General features: G+C 44.9%; 1 protein-coding gene across 1 annotated transcript in view; it reads right to left on the minus strand.

Moving 5' to 3' along the window:
* Positions 1-12,259: 12,259 nt before the first annotated feature.
* Positions 12,260-15,564, minus strand: part of STAC2 (SH3 and cysteine rich domain 2) — a 44,523-nt gene continuing 41,218 nt past the window's right edge. Inside the window, exons 10-11 of the mRNA XM_069952410.1 lie at positions 15,117-15,254; positions 12,260-14,385 (exon numbers count right to left, since the gene is read on the minus strand). Of these exons, the coding sequence (XP_069808511.1) occupies positions 14,284-14,385; positions 15,117-15,254 (240 nt within the window). The 3' untranslated portion in view covers positions 12,260-14,283. The remainder of the gene's footprint in view (positions 14,386-15,116; positions 15,255-15,564) is intronic.

The following is a 15,564-nucleotide window of genomic DNA, read 5'->3' on the forward strand; positions in this document are numbered from 1 at the left end:
CACGCTCTGGCCTGCTTCTGTGGCTCCTGGCATCCTAATGTCCAGCTCAGCCAATCAGTGGTTGCGGTAGGACAGCAGGATGAAAAGTAATCCCAGTCAAACTGACAGTATGAAACTTAGTGTCAAATGCCCTGCAATTCTGTCGTGTGTGAACTCATCCTTGAGGCAAACTCACATTTTTGCCATGAATTCTGCAAAATCTCTGGAAAAGAATGAAGTGAAGCCTAACTTATCGGCATGTTGAAAAATTACAAAATAAAAATAAAAAACATGGATTGTGAATATTTACGGCGCTCAGTTTTACACTTCATATTTCTCAACTCTTCTAGTGAGTCTGCACAGGACGACGTGCTGGGATTGTGGCCTCTTCATACTGTAGCGTGCGGAGGTAAGTCTTCCATTTGCTGGTCTACTCCTCGCATCAATCAGGATTTGTATGTCAGCTTCTTCCCTACATTGTGCGACACCTGAAATCAATATCCATTGTCTGTAGTCAGGGATGATACAAAGAGATGCAACAAATTCTGAATCCCAGCGCTCACTCCGCTGTCATAATGGAGCTGTCAACCGGGCACCAGACGGCTGAAGGTCAGCATGAAACCTGAGCCTCTTGGTCTAAAGGCTTTTCCATGTCTGTTTGCACTTTGTCGCCATTTTCCCTTGGCACCGCTGATCTATACTGGGGCTCCCGATCTCATATGGCGACGGTTCTATCCGCCCCCCCCTGGTGTAGTATTAGCACCTAAGTGCAGAGCCTTGTCTTGTGTCTACGTAACCTCTCTCTAGCTGTCAATTTGACCTCCCCTTGGATTTATAGGCTTTGCAGCACTCGCAAAGTGCAGGGCTTATATCCTGCAGCTAGAGCTGGTGCTTTACAGAGATTAATATTGATGGTAGAACTGTATATAACTGCGCATCTATCTAGCGGACGGTGTCCTAGTGTCAAACTAAGAATGAAAAGCGAGAAGCTGTGGTGTGTTTGGCCGGACATGCACGCTCTATTACACTCCTTACACATCGCAGCATGGCAAATATTGATACAAGTAATATGGGAAAATCTGCAGAACCTAAAGCTCCAGGCGCAGGATTGATGCGGAGGCTGAGAATAGAACAAATATGGCTGAGACAGCAAAAAAGAGCGTAAAATGAAATCCGGGGCAAATTAACGTAATTATTAACATGGCTATGAGGCGCGTGGCTGTAACCAGTGCTGGGTATTCATCCTCTTTGCGTCATCAAAGTTTTTAATAAGCTCTTAAAGGGGTACTGCAGCAAAAAAAAAATTCTTTCATATCAGCTGATGGCAAAAAGCTATGTAGATTTGTAATTTACTTCTATTTAAAAATCTCCAGTCTTCCAGCACTTATCAGCTTCTGTGTGTACAGCAGAAAGTGGTGTATTCTTTCCAGTCTGACACAGTGCTCTCTGCTGCCACCTCTGTCCATGTCAGGAACTGTCCAGAGCAGCAACAAATCCCCATAGAAAGCATCTCAAGCTCTGGGCAGTTCCTGACATGGACAGAAGTGGCAGCAGACAGCACTGTGTCAGACTGAAAATAATACATCACTTCCTGCAGGACATACAGCAGCTAATAAGTACTGGAAGGCTTAAAATTTTAAAATATAAGTAAATTACAAATCTATATAACTTGCTAATACTGGTTGATTTGAAAGAATTTTGTTTGCCAGAGTTCCCCTTTAACACTAGACATCATATGATGGACATTGTAGTCTGTATTTTCTATATGGAGGCCACTTTTGGGAGAAATGGCAATTGGCCAAATAAGTTGCTAGTTATCATGACCCTGCCGTTTTGGTTTGGACAAATGGGCTTCCTCTGTCGAATCCAGACAGTGTCTTCCTACTCGCACTGGGGGAGAAATGTGACCATCGGTTCAGCCCGATATCACTTGGTTGTATTCTGCATTGCGCTATGATGTGACAGCCGTGTTCTTAGCCTATGATGAGACTACTATTTGGACTGTGAGACGTGTTCCCATTGGTGACAGACAGGACAGAGGTAGTGACTACATCTCCTGTAGTGACGTCAGACAGGTAGAGAGACAGCAGAGGCCAGAGGGGTCCTGTGGCAGGAGAGGCCTATGGCTGGATCTATGTTTTCCAGGACTTCCTAGGGCTTCATCCAACTTCAACCACCAGTAATCCAATGGTGAGATTTCGAGTTTGGAAGAACCCAAACCTGCTCGAAGTTCGCTCCTCTCTAGTGCTTAGTGTAACCCAGGAGTAGGGAACCTTGGCTCTCCAGCTGTTGCAAAACTACAACTCCCATCATACCTGGACAGCTAAAGCTTTGGCTGTCCATACAAGGTTGCCAAGGTTCCCTACCCCTGGTGTAACCCTTTCCTTGCTGTTTCATCACTTTGTACACACAGTGCATCAATAACCCCTTCTGCCTACCACATTCTATGTATAATAGTGTATAAATAATTTCCCAACACAGCGCCAGCCTGCACTTTCATTTGCCCTATGTCATGGCATAGCACAGAGAAGCAAGTGCTGTGCGGTGACAACTAAGTGTATTTTCACGTGAGCAAAACCAGCATGATTTTGGCCAGAAACCACCCCCAAAACCATGAGGTGTCACTTTGAAAAATTGACTTGACGCTTTTTCTGTGCAGGTTGGCTCCGACTCTCTCGTTGTAACCCCATTAAGTCCCCTGTCCTCTTTAATAATAAACCAGCACTGGGGTCTCTATCAGGTATATGAGATACTGCTGGAGCCCCTTCCGTGTAGTGATTACATTGTGACACTGTTCACACTGAGAAAGGCAATCAATAATTTATTGTGACAATCATATGAAAGCTGTATGGGGGGGAAAGACAGGCATTCAATGACGTGTATATCACCCAGTGCCTTCAACTTCAGTATATTAACCTCTTCCTGCCCTGTACATCATGGCTAGATGTGGCTTGAGGCGAAACACCAGACACTTATCATCATCTAAGTGGAGGGTGGAAGCCGGGCCTGTATCTCATCAACCCTGCCAATCATTGCGGTGGCAGACAGATTCATAATGGCCCTGGGTGTGCCGTGTATGAAAGCCTGATAGACAGCCTGTCAGCTATAATACACGGAAATAAAGAAGTACTGCAGTGTTATACCAGTGATCATATGATCACAGCTACAATTTCCTTGACTATGTTCCATAGAGCAGTATAAGTACACAAATAACATGGGAGTCTCTGTTTGACAGATCCCATGAAGCAGCCGTACGTCCAAGGTATATTAGAGTCCCAAAAAGTGATAAATAGGTTATATTAAAGAGGTTACCCTAAGATCAATAGCTATCCCCTATACACAGGGCATGTCAAAAGTATTTTTTTTTCTTTTTTAAAGTAACGGGTACCCCCCATACTCTCTCTTTATTTCACCAGTTAAAGGGGTTGGTAAAATTGCTCAATGTACAGTATTAGTAAGCGTACTCGCAGCCCTTACTGACAGCAGCTCCCTGCGTGGTGACCCCTGGTGTGGAGGTACGGCCGGTCACTTGTCAGATGGTAAAGTGTGACGCCAGTTCTATGGTGGTTGGCCAAGATATAGCCGGGCCCAGTGATGTTATGTTGCGACGGCAGTTCTGGTTGGGCAAACAGGTATGGTGGCACACCTGCTTTTATTTTAAAGGGCCGGTTATACCTTTTTCCCCTGTGGACAGTGACCTGCCTGGTTGTTGCGGGGTCCCTTGGGTACTTATCACGGTGGCCATGCGTGGAGTAGTGGCCCACCCGGACTATTGGCACTGCCACCCACAGAAAGGGGAGTTGACCCAAGGAGTGTGTGTACAGTATACTGTGTTGGTGCTTGACGAAGAATCACAGTCTCTTTATCATAAATAAAATCTGGTTTACTCTGAAGATACTTGTATGCAGCAGATTATACAGCTTTGCATCGACATAAGACGTTTCACTTGATAAGACACTTGATAACTTAGGATCCAGATCTGTAGTGAAAGTATAGAGAGTGGTACAGTCATGCTGACTGAGCTGCGTGCTGAGAGGTACAAAGAATCAGAAGAGTAGAGAGGAGGATGTCGTGAGAGTCCCATCCCAAGTAGTACTGTCCTCTGCTGGGATGTTGGAGGTAGAAATAGAAGAATAGTTGAGAAGAGAGAGAATGCTTGTGAGTGCCTGTGTTTTGACTCTTTGGTCTTTGCACCACCCATTGCCATACCAGTGTCAGAGGACCAGACCTTGTTACCTGGGATGAGTGGAGTGCTGAGGGTTCCCTGCTTACACCCATGCTGCGAGATAGCGTTCATAGGCTTCTAGCAACTTTGCTCTATCCTGATCAGTTCCTTTAATTTCTTTATGGATACTGTCCTGCACTGTGTCTTTCCTTGTCCACTGCATGGGTTGAGATGATCTCTGATATGTCCTCTCTAGTGAAGGGTTTAACACTGCATAGTGTTGAGTGGAGTTACTTGAGAATAAGCTGTAGGTTGCATGTGCCTAGGTCTGCTTCTAGACTGCACACTGAGACTGGGGACCTGGCAGAGGACCAGGGCCCAACTGGACCACTGTAGAGAGCGTTCTGGCTTGTGTCCTTCCTCTACAGAGTCTAGCGACAAAAGACACTGAACTTTCTCTACCCATATGACTTCCTATCTACGGCCCCTGTAAGGTGTGCTGTGAATGGGTGAGGAGTGCATATGTGATAATTAAAGAGAGAAATGATAGGATAGAAGAAGAGTGTACTCTCCTTTCTCTGTATGTGACATACAAACAAACAAAACCCCCTTTAATACTACAGCTGTGCAACAACGGAATACACATACTTGCGATAGCGACATCTTGTGGTGAAACTTTAGCACTACTACATCACCACTTACACTAGAAAAAGTACAGGCTTTTACGAAGGGTGTAACTAATAGCAAACCCGTGGTGGGACACCACACCTGTGTACCGCATAGAGCTAAAATCAGACCCTCCTCCTCCAGGCTGTGCTGTCCTGCTCTGTGGTGAGTTTGTCCAAAAGATGGCCGACATGGAGGAGCATGTGACCATGCCCCGCCCCCAGTGTCCTCCATAGGCATATACAGGTTCAGAGTTGGACACTTGGGGCAGGGCATGGTCACGGTCACATGCTTCTCCATGTCAGCCATCTTTGGACAGACTCACCACAGAGCAGGGCAGCACAGCCTGGAGGAGGGGAATCTGATTTTAGCTCTATGAAGTACAATTTTACTATGAAGTGGGCAATACCTTTTTAAGTGTCATTTGGGCGGGGCTTCACAGGAAGCCCCCCTAGTCGATTATCTTTCTGCTCTAAAATCTCTTCATTTTATTAGTGGACATTTTTATCAAACATGCAGCATCTAAGCTTGTGGTTGGTGCAGAGAACCGCACATAGAGTAAGAGGGTGGTCAATATCACTTTAAGATATGCCTCGGGTTACAAGAAATAATTATCTGATTTAAGACATCATTGATTGTACAGGAGGAATGTTTCATTAAAGGATCACCTCCAGCTGTCCGTGAGACCACAAGGGGTCCTATAATGTAACCTGTAAGTATAAGTGGGATCCCTGCTTTCAGCATGTCACTCTTGTGCAGATATAGATGGTTGGATAATGTCATCTCCGTCACAAGGTTAATGATGTAGTAAGGCAAAGCTGTCATCTATAAATACCTAGTGACTGCACCCCCAGTAGAGACCTATTAACAGATATAGTATTGAGACGTTCTTGCCTATTTTTCGACTTTTCAGGCTCTGTTCACATTAGCACTTGACACCATGGTGTTTATTGGTAGAATTGTAGCTGAGCTATAAAAGTCTGAAACTTTGCTATAACATCGGTAATGTATCCTGCTGTGTCCCTACACTATGCTCAGTACTGCAGCTCTGCTGCTCTGATTGGCTGCTGTGAATAAGCACAAGCCCACTAGGGAGTCACTGCATGTTTACATGGTTTCCCTTATGGCAAGGACAGATTAAGGACTTACCGTATGCATTTTATGTGGACACCTGCTGAGACTATTTCAGGGTCACCTCTCTCATAATGAACAGGTTTAGTTTATGCTTATTATTGGCTGAATATAAAATTAAAAACTTTACTATCCCTCGCTTCCCCCATATATCCTGCCGTGTAATATGGCTTTAACTTATAGTAGCGTAATGGTACATACTTTTACATGTACACATAACTCGTTTAAGCGAAGGACAAGCGGCAATTTTTTTCTTTTAAACGAGAAGATAAATCGCTATGAAAAGTCGTTAATGCAATCGTAATCATGATTTTAAATATGATCCTAATTGCGTTTGGATATATACTATGAACAATGGGTTTTTACATTGAAAGACTTGGGAATGATTTACAATGATTTTGAGGTCAGCTCAAAAGATGTGATCTCTGACATATGAATTTTCGTTCGCCGTCCTCTGTGTCGGGATCACAGGTCCTCCGTCTCTTCAATGGGCTGGGTTAGCGCTTCTAACCCAGCCCACTGAAGTGAAGGAGGACACTGAGATAGTGACCACTGTCTCCTTCTTTGACAGCAGCCTCTCTATCACCCGCACTCTGTGCCCCCCAGCGCTCACCCGCACACCCTCTCTTCCCTCGCCCCGGCACTCACCCGAAACTTCCCCTCTGGTGCTCACCCCTCGGCACCCCCCACCCCCTCAGCTCATCCACGGCCATCCCCGGCTTTCACCCTCGGAATCAATCACCCGCGGCCTCACTCGTGTTCCCCCTCCCCCCCCCCCCCCCCCCCCCCCCGTGCTCACCCGCGGACCCTTTCCTCAACTTACTAGCTCAACTCTGCTATGTCACTGCCTCAACTCTGCTGTGTCACTATTTCAACACTGCTATGTCACTGCCTCAACTCTGCTATGTCTTGTGAATATCAGCTCTGCTACATGATGGACCAATCAGGCATAAGCATTGCATGATGGAAGATGTAGTTTTCTGGCCAGCGCCATGTTGGATATAGATCGGCGTTTTAAAAAACTTGTAACTATGCAACGGCACAGCTAGAAAGACGGGAGACGACTCAAAATACTCATGGGGACTTGGTGAGTAAGACCAGCTAGGTTTTGGAAAATTTTATTTTTTTAGCTCTTGGGGGGGGGGGGGGGGGGGGGGGGGGGGGGGGGGGGGGGGGGGGGGGGTCCTTTGGCACCTGATGTTCTCTCTATGGCATAAGCCTCCCATGGCCATGCCCGTTCTTTATCTAGTCACCGACATCTCCCCACTCCCCTCCCCGGGATCTCGTCTTACATGTCAAACATGTCTTGGCCTAAAAACAAAAAGTACATCTCTTTATTCTTGTCGATTCAAAATCAGTGGAGGTCATAAGGATTCAGTGGTAATTCCTTGGTCAGTACAAGATTAATTTTACATTTCCTGGTCCAGGCTAGTGATGGTGTCAATGGTAAATTACAGTGACTCCTGGGGGTCTCATCGGTGTGGGCGATTAACCACTTTACTAGCCCTGAATTGACATTTACTATAAGATCTCAATGGTCTTGCTCTCCAATCCATGGCTTACCAGATGTTGCTGTCGAAGCCTGCTGGGAGTTTTATCTTCGCAACAGTGATCCGTGTCCGTGTGACCGCGGCCCCGTAGCAAGCCATATCCTGCCATTGCGTTATGCTAGAAAATGGGATATGGTCTATAGACTAATCCGGGACAAGACCTTCCAGAGAATGTAGCTGCCCCTAGAGAGCCTGAATAAGACCTGTGGCTCTTTAACTTTACAGTCCTCCCAATACTCCGCACCACGTACGCCGACTGCAGCTCATAGACTTCCTTTATTTCTTAATAGTGGCGTAAGTAGATTTGGCCGATTTGACCTAAACGAAGCTTAAAAGTAAAAGAATAAATCCTTTGGATCTTCTCAGCTCATCGCTACGTGCCCAAATACGTATTTCTTTTGGTTCAGATTTCCTGAAAATTACCCGGTTGAGTCTCTTTGTCATCTTTTCTTTCCCCCCTCAGCAGGGGAGGGGTTAATGGAGCGTAATGCGCAGAGCTAACTGGGTGTGCATAAAGCCAGGAAGCCACTCATTATTTATAGCCGATCTGCTTGTTGGCTGGTAAAGGATTGTGAGTGTGCCCCGCTGCCCAGATGAGCGGCCCGGTGGAGGGAGGTGAGGCGAGAGGAGCGAGGTAGCCTGGCCTCTTCCATTTTTTTCTCTTTTTTTTTTTCTCATCCAACTAAAAGCACCTTTTTAGCTGATTGGGACTTTGTAAGCAAGCTTATAAAAGTGATTGGGGATTACAGCGGTGAATGTTTTCGGCATCAGCCAAGAAGGGAAATGTGTACGCGGTGGATTGTAGCTGACAGCATATGTTCTCATGCCCATCCAAAACCTATGCCTGCATCCTACTCGGCGGTGATAAGCAATAACTCTGCAAGCCAATATTTCCCCTGATCGTTCCAGGTCATGACTGCCCCGTAAAACCTTCATGGATTAACTCTGATGGTATATTGTCATTTACCAGAAGGGCCGGAGACCCCGCCCACATTAATTTCCGCTCCTAGGACTTTAACGATCTATAGATCATAGGTCTATAGGCTCCAGTGTCACTCGTCCATTGCCTCGGGATAACCTGGGATTGCACTGTGTCCTTCATACCATAGATCCCAACTCCATACATCCCCTGCCGCCTCCACCACAGAGACATCTCTCCAGTTCACTCCTAAACCTTGAGTCAATGGAAATTATAGTATGGGCCCTGGTCTCTACGTCCCTACTCTTCTACTGCAGAATCCACATCTTCTGCCAAGACTAATGCAACGGACATCTGTGGTCTCCCATTCACAGTCGTGCATCCTTCCAATGCATCCAGTGTATTCGATGGATCCCACCTGCTGCAGCAGCACTATCTCTACTACATAACTATATAAGCAGCTTCTACCTTACCATTTGTATGTTTTTACCTTAAAGGGGTTATCCAGAGCTACTTAAACATGGCCACTTTCTTCCACAGACAGCTCCACTCTTGTCTCCAGTTCACGTGTGGTTAGCAATTAAGCTCCATTCACTTCAATGGAACTGACTTACAAAGCCCCGGTAATCAAATCCCATATGTTCAGATTTGGACGAACTCTACTTGTAATGGAATATAAAATGCTCTTATAACGAATTTCAGAACTGCATTCATGTACATGGCCACATTATAGGTTTTGCTGGTACCCATAGACATCTGTAGGCCCATACCTAAGGGTCCTGTTCCACAGGATGATCAATACTGTAATGGTATTGATCAGGATGATGGACATCGTGCCAGAAACCCAATGGACCCCATTAAAGCCAGTCTATTAATCTCCATTTGTGTCTCTGTTTTTCAGTTCTTCTGCTCAAACAATGGAGCTGATGAACAGGAAAACAATAGATTCTTCAACGCCGGTGAACATAGCCCCATGCATGAACTCCGTCAGACTTGAAAGGTTTTTCGAAGAGGGAGCTTCCCGCAATTCATACTTCCAACTCCCTATGCCAACCCCTTTAAGGACTGCTTATATACACTTATGGTTGTGGAGTCCCTTCTATAATCTTTTGAGTGACTATTGAAAGGACATATTGGAAATTCTATGACTTGGTACTTGGACAGGAAAGGATATCCCACCATAGAATTTACTCAACAGAAATCCAATGGTTTCCAATAGTGACCAGTCATCTTAATGGAAGGATGAGTGTATCTTGTTCAGAACACACAAAATAACTGTAGATACCCCCAACAAAAGAGTCACTACCACTTTATTGTTATAGAGTTGCTTTTATTGGGTCCTTTATTGCTGCTAATGGGATACAATGGTAACAAGGTATATAGAGAAGGAAACCCTTTAAGACCATGCAAACTGCAACGTTGGTACACGCCTATTTTTGATAGGACGGGTCACTGGGTCCTGGTATTCAGAAAGGCAATGGGTTATGATAGTGCAGTTGTGGAAGAGAAGGCAAAAATAACAGTACTCAGTGCTGCTATACAATGCAGCGTGGGCAAGATAGAATATGGCATTAAAAAGCAGTGCAAGCCCTAAGGACAAGACCAAGAAATGGAGCGGAATGAATGTGGGCAACAGAGCGGACTGAGAGCGGAGAGGATTCAGGGAGATAGGAGGGAAAGGAAGGCTAGAAATGAGGACAGGAGAATGCAGGGAATGGGAGGGGAGAAGGGGTTAATGCAGGTTGGAGGTGAGGGAGTGGAGGAGCAGAGTTGGGAGGCGAAGAAGGAAGAGAGAAGGGATTAGGGTAGGTTGGAGGGCAGAGGTGTGGAGTTTGGGATTGAATGTGGTTTTTGACTGGAAGAAAGGTGGAAAATAAGGGAGTGGGAACAGGTGGTGGTGGTGGGGGAACGGACAGAAGATGGTGACTATCTAGACAAGAGGTTTGGATTTAGTATAGGTTTATTAAAGGGTTTGTCCAGCGAAAATATTTTTCTTTCAGATCAACTGGTATAAGAAAGTTATATAGATTTGTAATTTACTTCTATTTAAAAAAAACAACTCCTGTCTTCCAGTATTTATCAGCTGCTGTATGTCCTGCAGGAAGTGATGTATTCTTTCCAGTCTGACACGGTGCTCTCTGCTGCCACCTCTGTCTGAGACAGGAACTGTCCACAGCAGGAAAGGTTTGCTACTGCTCTGAATAGTTCCTGTCTCGGACAGAGGTGGCAGCAGAGAGCACCGTGTCAGACTGGAAAGAATACACCACTTCCTGCAGAACATATAGCAGCTGATAAGTACTGGAAGACTTGAAAATTTTTAAATAGAAGTAAATTACAAATCTATATAACTTCCTGAAACCAGTTGATTTGAAAGAAAAAGATTTTTTTGCGGAATTACCCCTTTAAAGAAAGGAACTGACTATAACGTCTGTATAGGGTTTGACTGTTATGTTGCGGCAAGGTGAAGCCTGGTTATGGTACTACAGCCGTTTGCCACCAGATACACCAAGGGGTGACCCCTTTTGCCATCCTGTCTACATCATGTTTTTTTTTATTTCGCTTTGGCTGGCCAGGCATGATGGGAGTTGTAGTTTTGCAACAGCTGGTGGGCCGAAGATTCCCTACCCCTGACAAAACCCTACCTCCTGATCTAATAGAAACTCATACATTCACACAGAGCCAGCACAAAGTAGTGCCCAACCTGTGCAATCACATAGGGCATCACTTAGGCTTGTATGGGCCTGGGGGACTGTAGATTGCACCCAATCCCAAATTTGACATCCAACCCTATGGAAGAAAGCTGTACAGGATACATGCATAGAAAGTTACTGAATGGGCATTGTAATTCTGGTGTCCATACAGGTTATTGTTGTATTATTTGGGCACTGTATGGTCAGGATTAATAGAAGGTACTGCGCATGGTGAAAATCCATCTAAAGGCCCCAATGTTCCGCTAATAATGCTAATCATATTGACCACACAAACAAGCGTTTGCTCGTTCACCAGCCAATCTCTGGCCCCTTTGTGCACAGAAATGCGTATTCCTAGTAATTGGCCTGTGTGAAAGGGCCGGTGTTTAAGTGGTCAATAAAATTATCATTATTATTACTCGCCCATCACCCAAATAGTAAACAGGCAAAGCAACAATAAGAAATTTAAAGGGCGCAAATGATTGTTTATGCACCCCAGTTGCACTATTGAGCACAGCACTGTCAGCACCTGCTCCCCCTGCCTAAATGTAAGATGGGGTTGTTCATTAAAAGGGAACTCCAGTGAAACTTTTTTTCTTTCAGATTACCCATTGTCAAAAAGTTATACAGATTTGTAGTTTACTTCTGTTTAAGTGGTGTATTCTTTCCAGACTGACACAGTGCTCTCTGCTGCCACCTCTGTCCATGTCAGGAACTGTCTAGAACAGCAGCAAATCCCCCAGTAGAAAACCTCTCCTGCTCTGGACAGTTCCCGACATGGACAGAGGTGGCAGCAGAGAGTACTGTGTCAGACTGAAAAGAATACATCACTTCCTGCAGGACATACAGCAGCTGTTAAGTACTCGAAGACTTGGAATTTTTAAACAGAATAAAATCACAAATCTATATAACTGTCTGGCACCAGTTGATTTGAAAGAAAAAAAAATTGCCCTTGAGTACCCCTATAATCACAAGTCTGAGTGCATGGACAGCACCACCCTTGTCCACTGGATGTATGTGGTATTGCAATTGAGACTGTTTCACTTTAATGGAGTGAAGTTCCAATTCCAGACACAAGCTATGGGCAAGGGTGGTGTGTGTGTTGTGTTTTTTTTTTTTTTTTTTTTTTTTTTTAAAGTGTGTGTTTTTTGTTTTTCGTAATAGTCAACAACCACTTTAAGGGAGAAGTCCAGTGGGTGGGTATTGTCAAAAGCAGGGTATCCTTCAACCAGATTGTGACGAAACCGGAGGGGAGCTAAGAAGACAGCTGGCTGGGGTCCAGGAGCAGAACGCAGGCATCGGGACAGGTGAGTATAACTTCTTTTTTATGCACACCTCCCACCACCTGGAATAATTTTTTTTTGATCCGTGCCAAACTTCCCCTTTAAGAATTATCTTCAAGAAAGCTGGTGAAGGAGGGATTGAACAAGTGAAGGAATGAGGGTTACAACAGAATAGGAAGAAGTGCAAGAATGAGAAGACGATAAGAACACCAGTCTATTGGCGGGAAGTCTGTAAAATAAAGACAACTATTCAAAATGCAAATAAATCTATGGAATAACCAGAAGTTAGAGATAAGCGGGCGAGAATAGCTGAAGGACACAACGGGATATATAATACAACTTAAAAGGTGGAAAGAGAATAGGAGGAAGCTTTGAAGGTGACTGATACAGCCATGGAAGAAAATGAATTATTCATCGGATCTTAAAGCTGACACAGCAATAATACAGGAAAAAATAAAGGAAAAAGATGAAAAGAAGTCGCTTGGCTATAGGGCTGGTGGCTCACCGATGGGATTTTATTCCTCCCACACCTTAATGACAACAGATACAGTAATACTCATATATATATCTATATATTTACACTGGTACCGATCCCCCCCTGATCAGCACCGAAAGGGTAATGATGGAAGTGCTGGAGCTGCCAGGGGGGCTTGTGATGTGTGACTCTGTGTAGGACAGATATGGTACAGGCAGAGCATAGGACTCTCAGAGAATAGCCTAGAGGCTGGATGCGGGGGTGGATGTACACACATTTATATAGATATATACAGATATAATGAGAGGATGAGCAATGGAGACAGAGAATGGGTGCTGGTGGGCACATTTCTATCTCTGGCACTGAGCTCTCTGCATACACTCTTCTATTGTTGTCCGCTTGCACTGTCTCTTTGTTATGTACATTGTTTGCTCTCTAGAAAGCGGCTCCGAAGCTTGCGGCTGCATGCTGTTCTTCTATCTACCTCCACAGGTTTTGCCCCATGCACTCTATTATAACCTGCTATCTTGAGAACCCTATAATCCCTTCAGCTACGTCTCTGTGAAATCTACAGTATACACCCCCCCCCCCCCTCCTAAGTAATACATACAAGCTATAGTCTCTATATTCTGCACCCATGCACCGCTCTCTTGTTTGCTCCTTCACCTATAAGTAATTCGGATGAGCCTCCTCTTGTCGCTCGGCTGCCGTCTCCTTTACGCCTTATGTAGCTGAACTTCTGCTTGTATTTTCCGAAGGTATTAGATCACAGGTTCATTGAAAGACGTGTAAAATGAATATTTCATATCTCCTCCATTAAAAATGCACGCGGCATGTCATTAAAAGAGCGACGAGCAACAATCCCGCTGAATGTGCGCGCTCTGCGATCTCTGGTTGGCACGCTCCTGCCACGCTTCTCTTAAAGAGGTATATAAATATTGATGGATTTACTCCCCCTTAAAGGAAGGGGGGATGCAACTGAAGGTGACTGTGACAATTACCCTATTCCTCAAGTGCTTTGTGCTGGGAGGAAAGCCGCTCCTGCAGCAGACTTGCAAGGTTGGGTAAAAACCAAGGGCTGATCCTGATGACAATCCAACCCCGGGATGAGGTCACTAAGAGACTTTCCCTGAAGAGATGGCCCTGAGTGATGATGTCACAGACACCTGGTGGACATATTGCAAAATACGCAGTTATATACTTGAAGTTATATATATATATACACGGCGGAAGAGGCTTGTTGCAGCATTTATGGGTTCTGCAATAAGTTGTCATTGGCGGGGTACCTAGATGGAAGTAGGTTGGGTCATCCCAGTGTTACCATGCCACTCAGTAGCATCTGAGCCCCCTGAATGCCTTATTGCTTTTGCACACAATCACAATTAGTTTTGTCCAGTAGGTATGTGCCAAGGCCGGTGTAGCCCCTCAGACCTCCACAAGACAGTCTTGAGGCACCAGGCCTCTCTTTTTTCCACTTGACACTTTAATGAGACCTTCAGACTCCGGTTTCGCGACTCCCACGCAAATCTGAGGAAAAAGAAGACATGTCAAGATGTGGAAGGGTAGAAGAGACAAAGTTTTGCCCATAAATATTTCTATCTTGGTGTAAAAGAGTAGACTGTGGTTTTAAGAACCTGTGCAAAGGTTTTTGATCGGTGGGGGTCCAAGTGTTCAGATGATTTAAAGGGAACCTGTCTTCACTTTCATGCTGCCTGAGACAGTGCTCGGTGGCTTCTCCCCACCGCATCGGCCATGATTGATAGTAATCTACATAATGTTGGAATGACTCTGGTTATAATGGCCTACACATCAACGTGTCTACTATTCTTATGCTAAAGGTCCTGGATTTCGTCATGCCATGTACTATAGTGTGGCCCTTGTTCTGAATACTGCCTTGGCCTCTTTCCAGAACAAACAATACTTTGCCCTGTGTCTGTGCTGTTTCTTCCTGTTTGCCCATAAGATGACAGACTTTTCAAAGACTTTATCCCAATATGATCTACAGGGGGGGTCCCATATTCTTCCATGTGTCAGATAAAGGAGATATCCTGCATTATATCAGAAAATCTGGCGATATGTAGTAGACATTGGGCAGGGTATATGTGATTCTCCATGGGCATAGTCCTATTCTTTATGACATATCACATGCAGTGATATGTACGTCAGTGTTAAGCTGCATTCACCAAGCAATAAATCTGACCACAGTCTACTGACCTGAACTAACAGCATTGTATATAGGGGGAATAGCAAAGACTTACCTGTCCTTCTTTCAAGCTTAGTTGTCCCTGCTCCTTCACGCCCTGGAATGTCTTTGTGCTTCTCCACACTGTTTCCCCTAGTCGTACCCGTTGCACAAAGTTTGCAGGGAAGAAGCCAGTCCTGTCACAACATTTCCCCTGGAAGTAAAGGTCATCATATGATGTCTATTCTAGTACACGTTAGAGCCCCCCCAAAGGGATACTATTGGGGGGGGGGGATGGGGAGTTTATTAAGGCTTGTGTTTCATACACTGGCCTAATGTGAAGATTTGCTGGCACAAAAACTTGATTTTCTTCCAATAACATGCTGCCAATGATTTCTGATATAATTCAAGTAAATTTTCTGCCATAAATTATTAGTAAAATTTGTTCAACTAAAATCTTTCTTTCCAGGAGTCTGTAGGCAGCACCAGCTCTCACACTGTGCTGCTGTATGACGTCCAGGAAT

Source organism: Dendropsophus ebraccatus, chromosome 14 (genome assembly GCF_027789765.1).
Source record: "Dendropsophus ebraccatus isolate aDenEbr1 chromosome 14, aDenEbr1.pat, whole genome shotgun sequence".
NCBI lineage: Eukaryota > Metazoa > Chordata > Amphibia > Anura > Hylidae > Dendropsophus > Dendropsophus ebraccatus.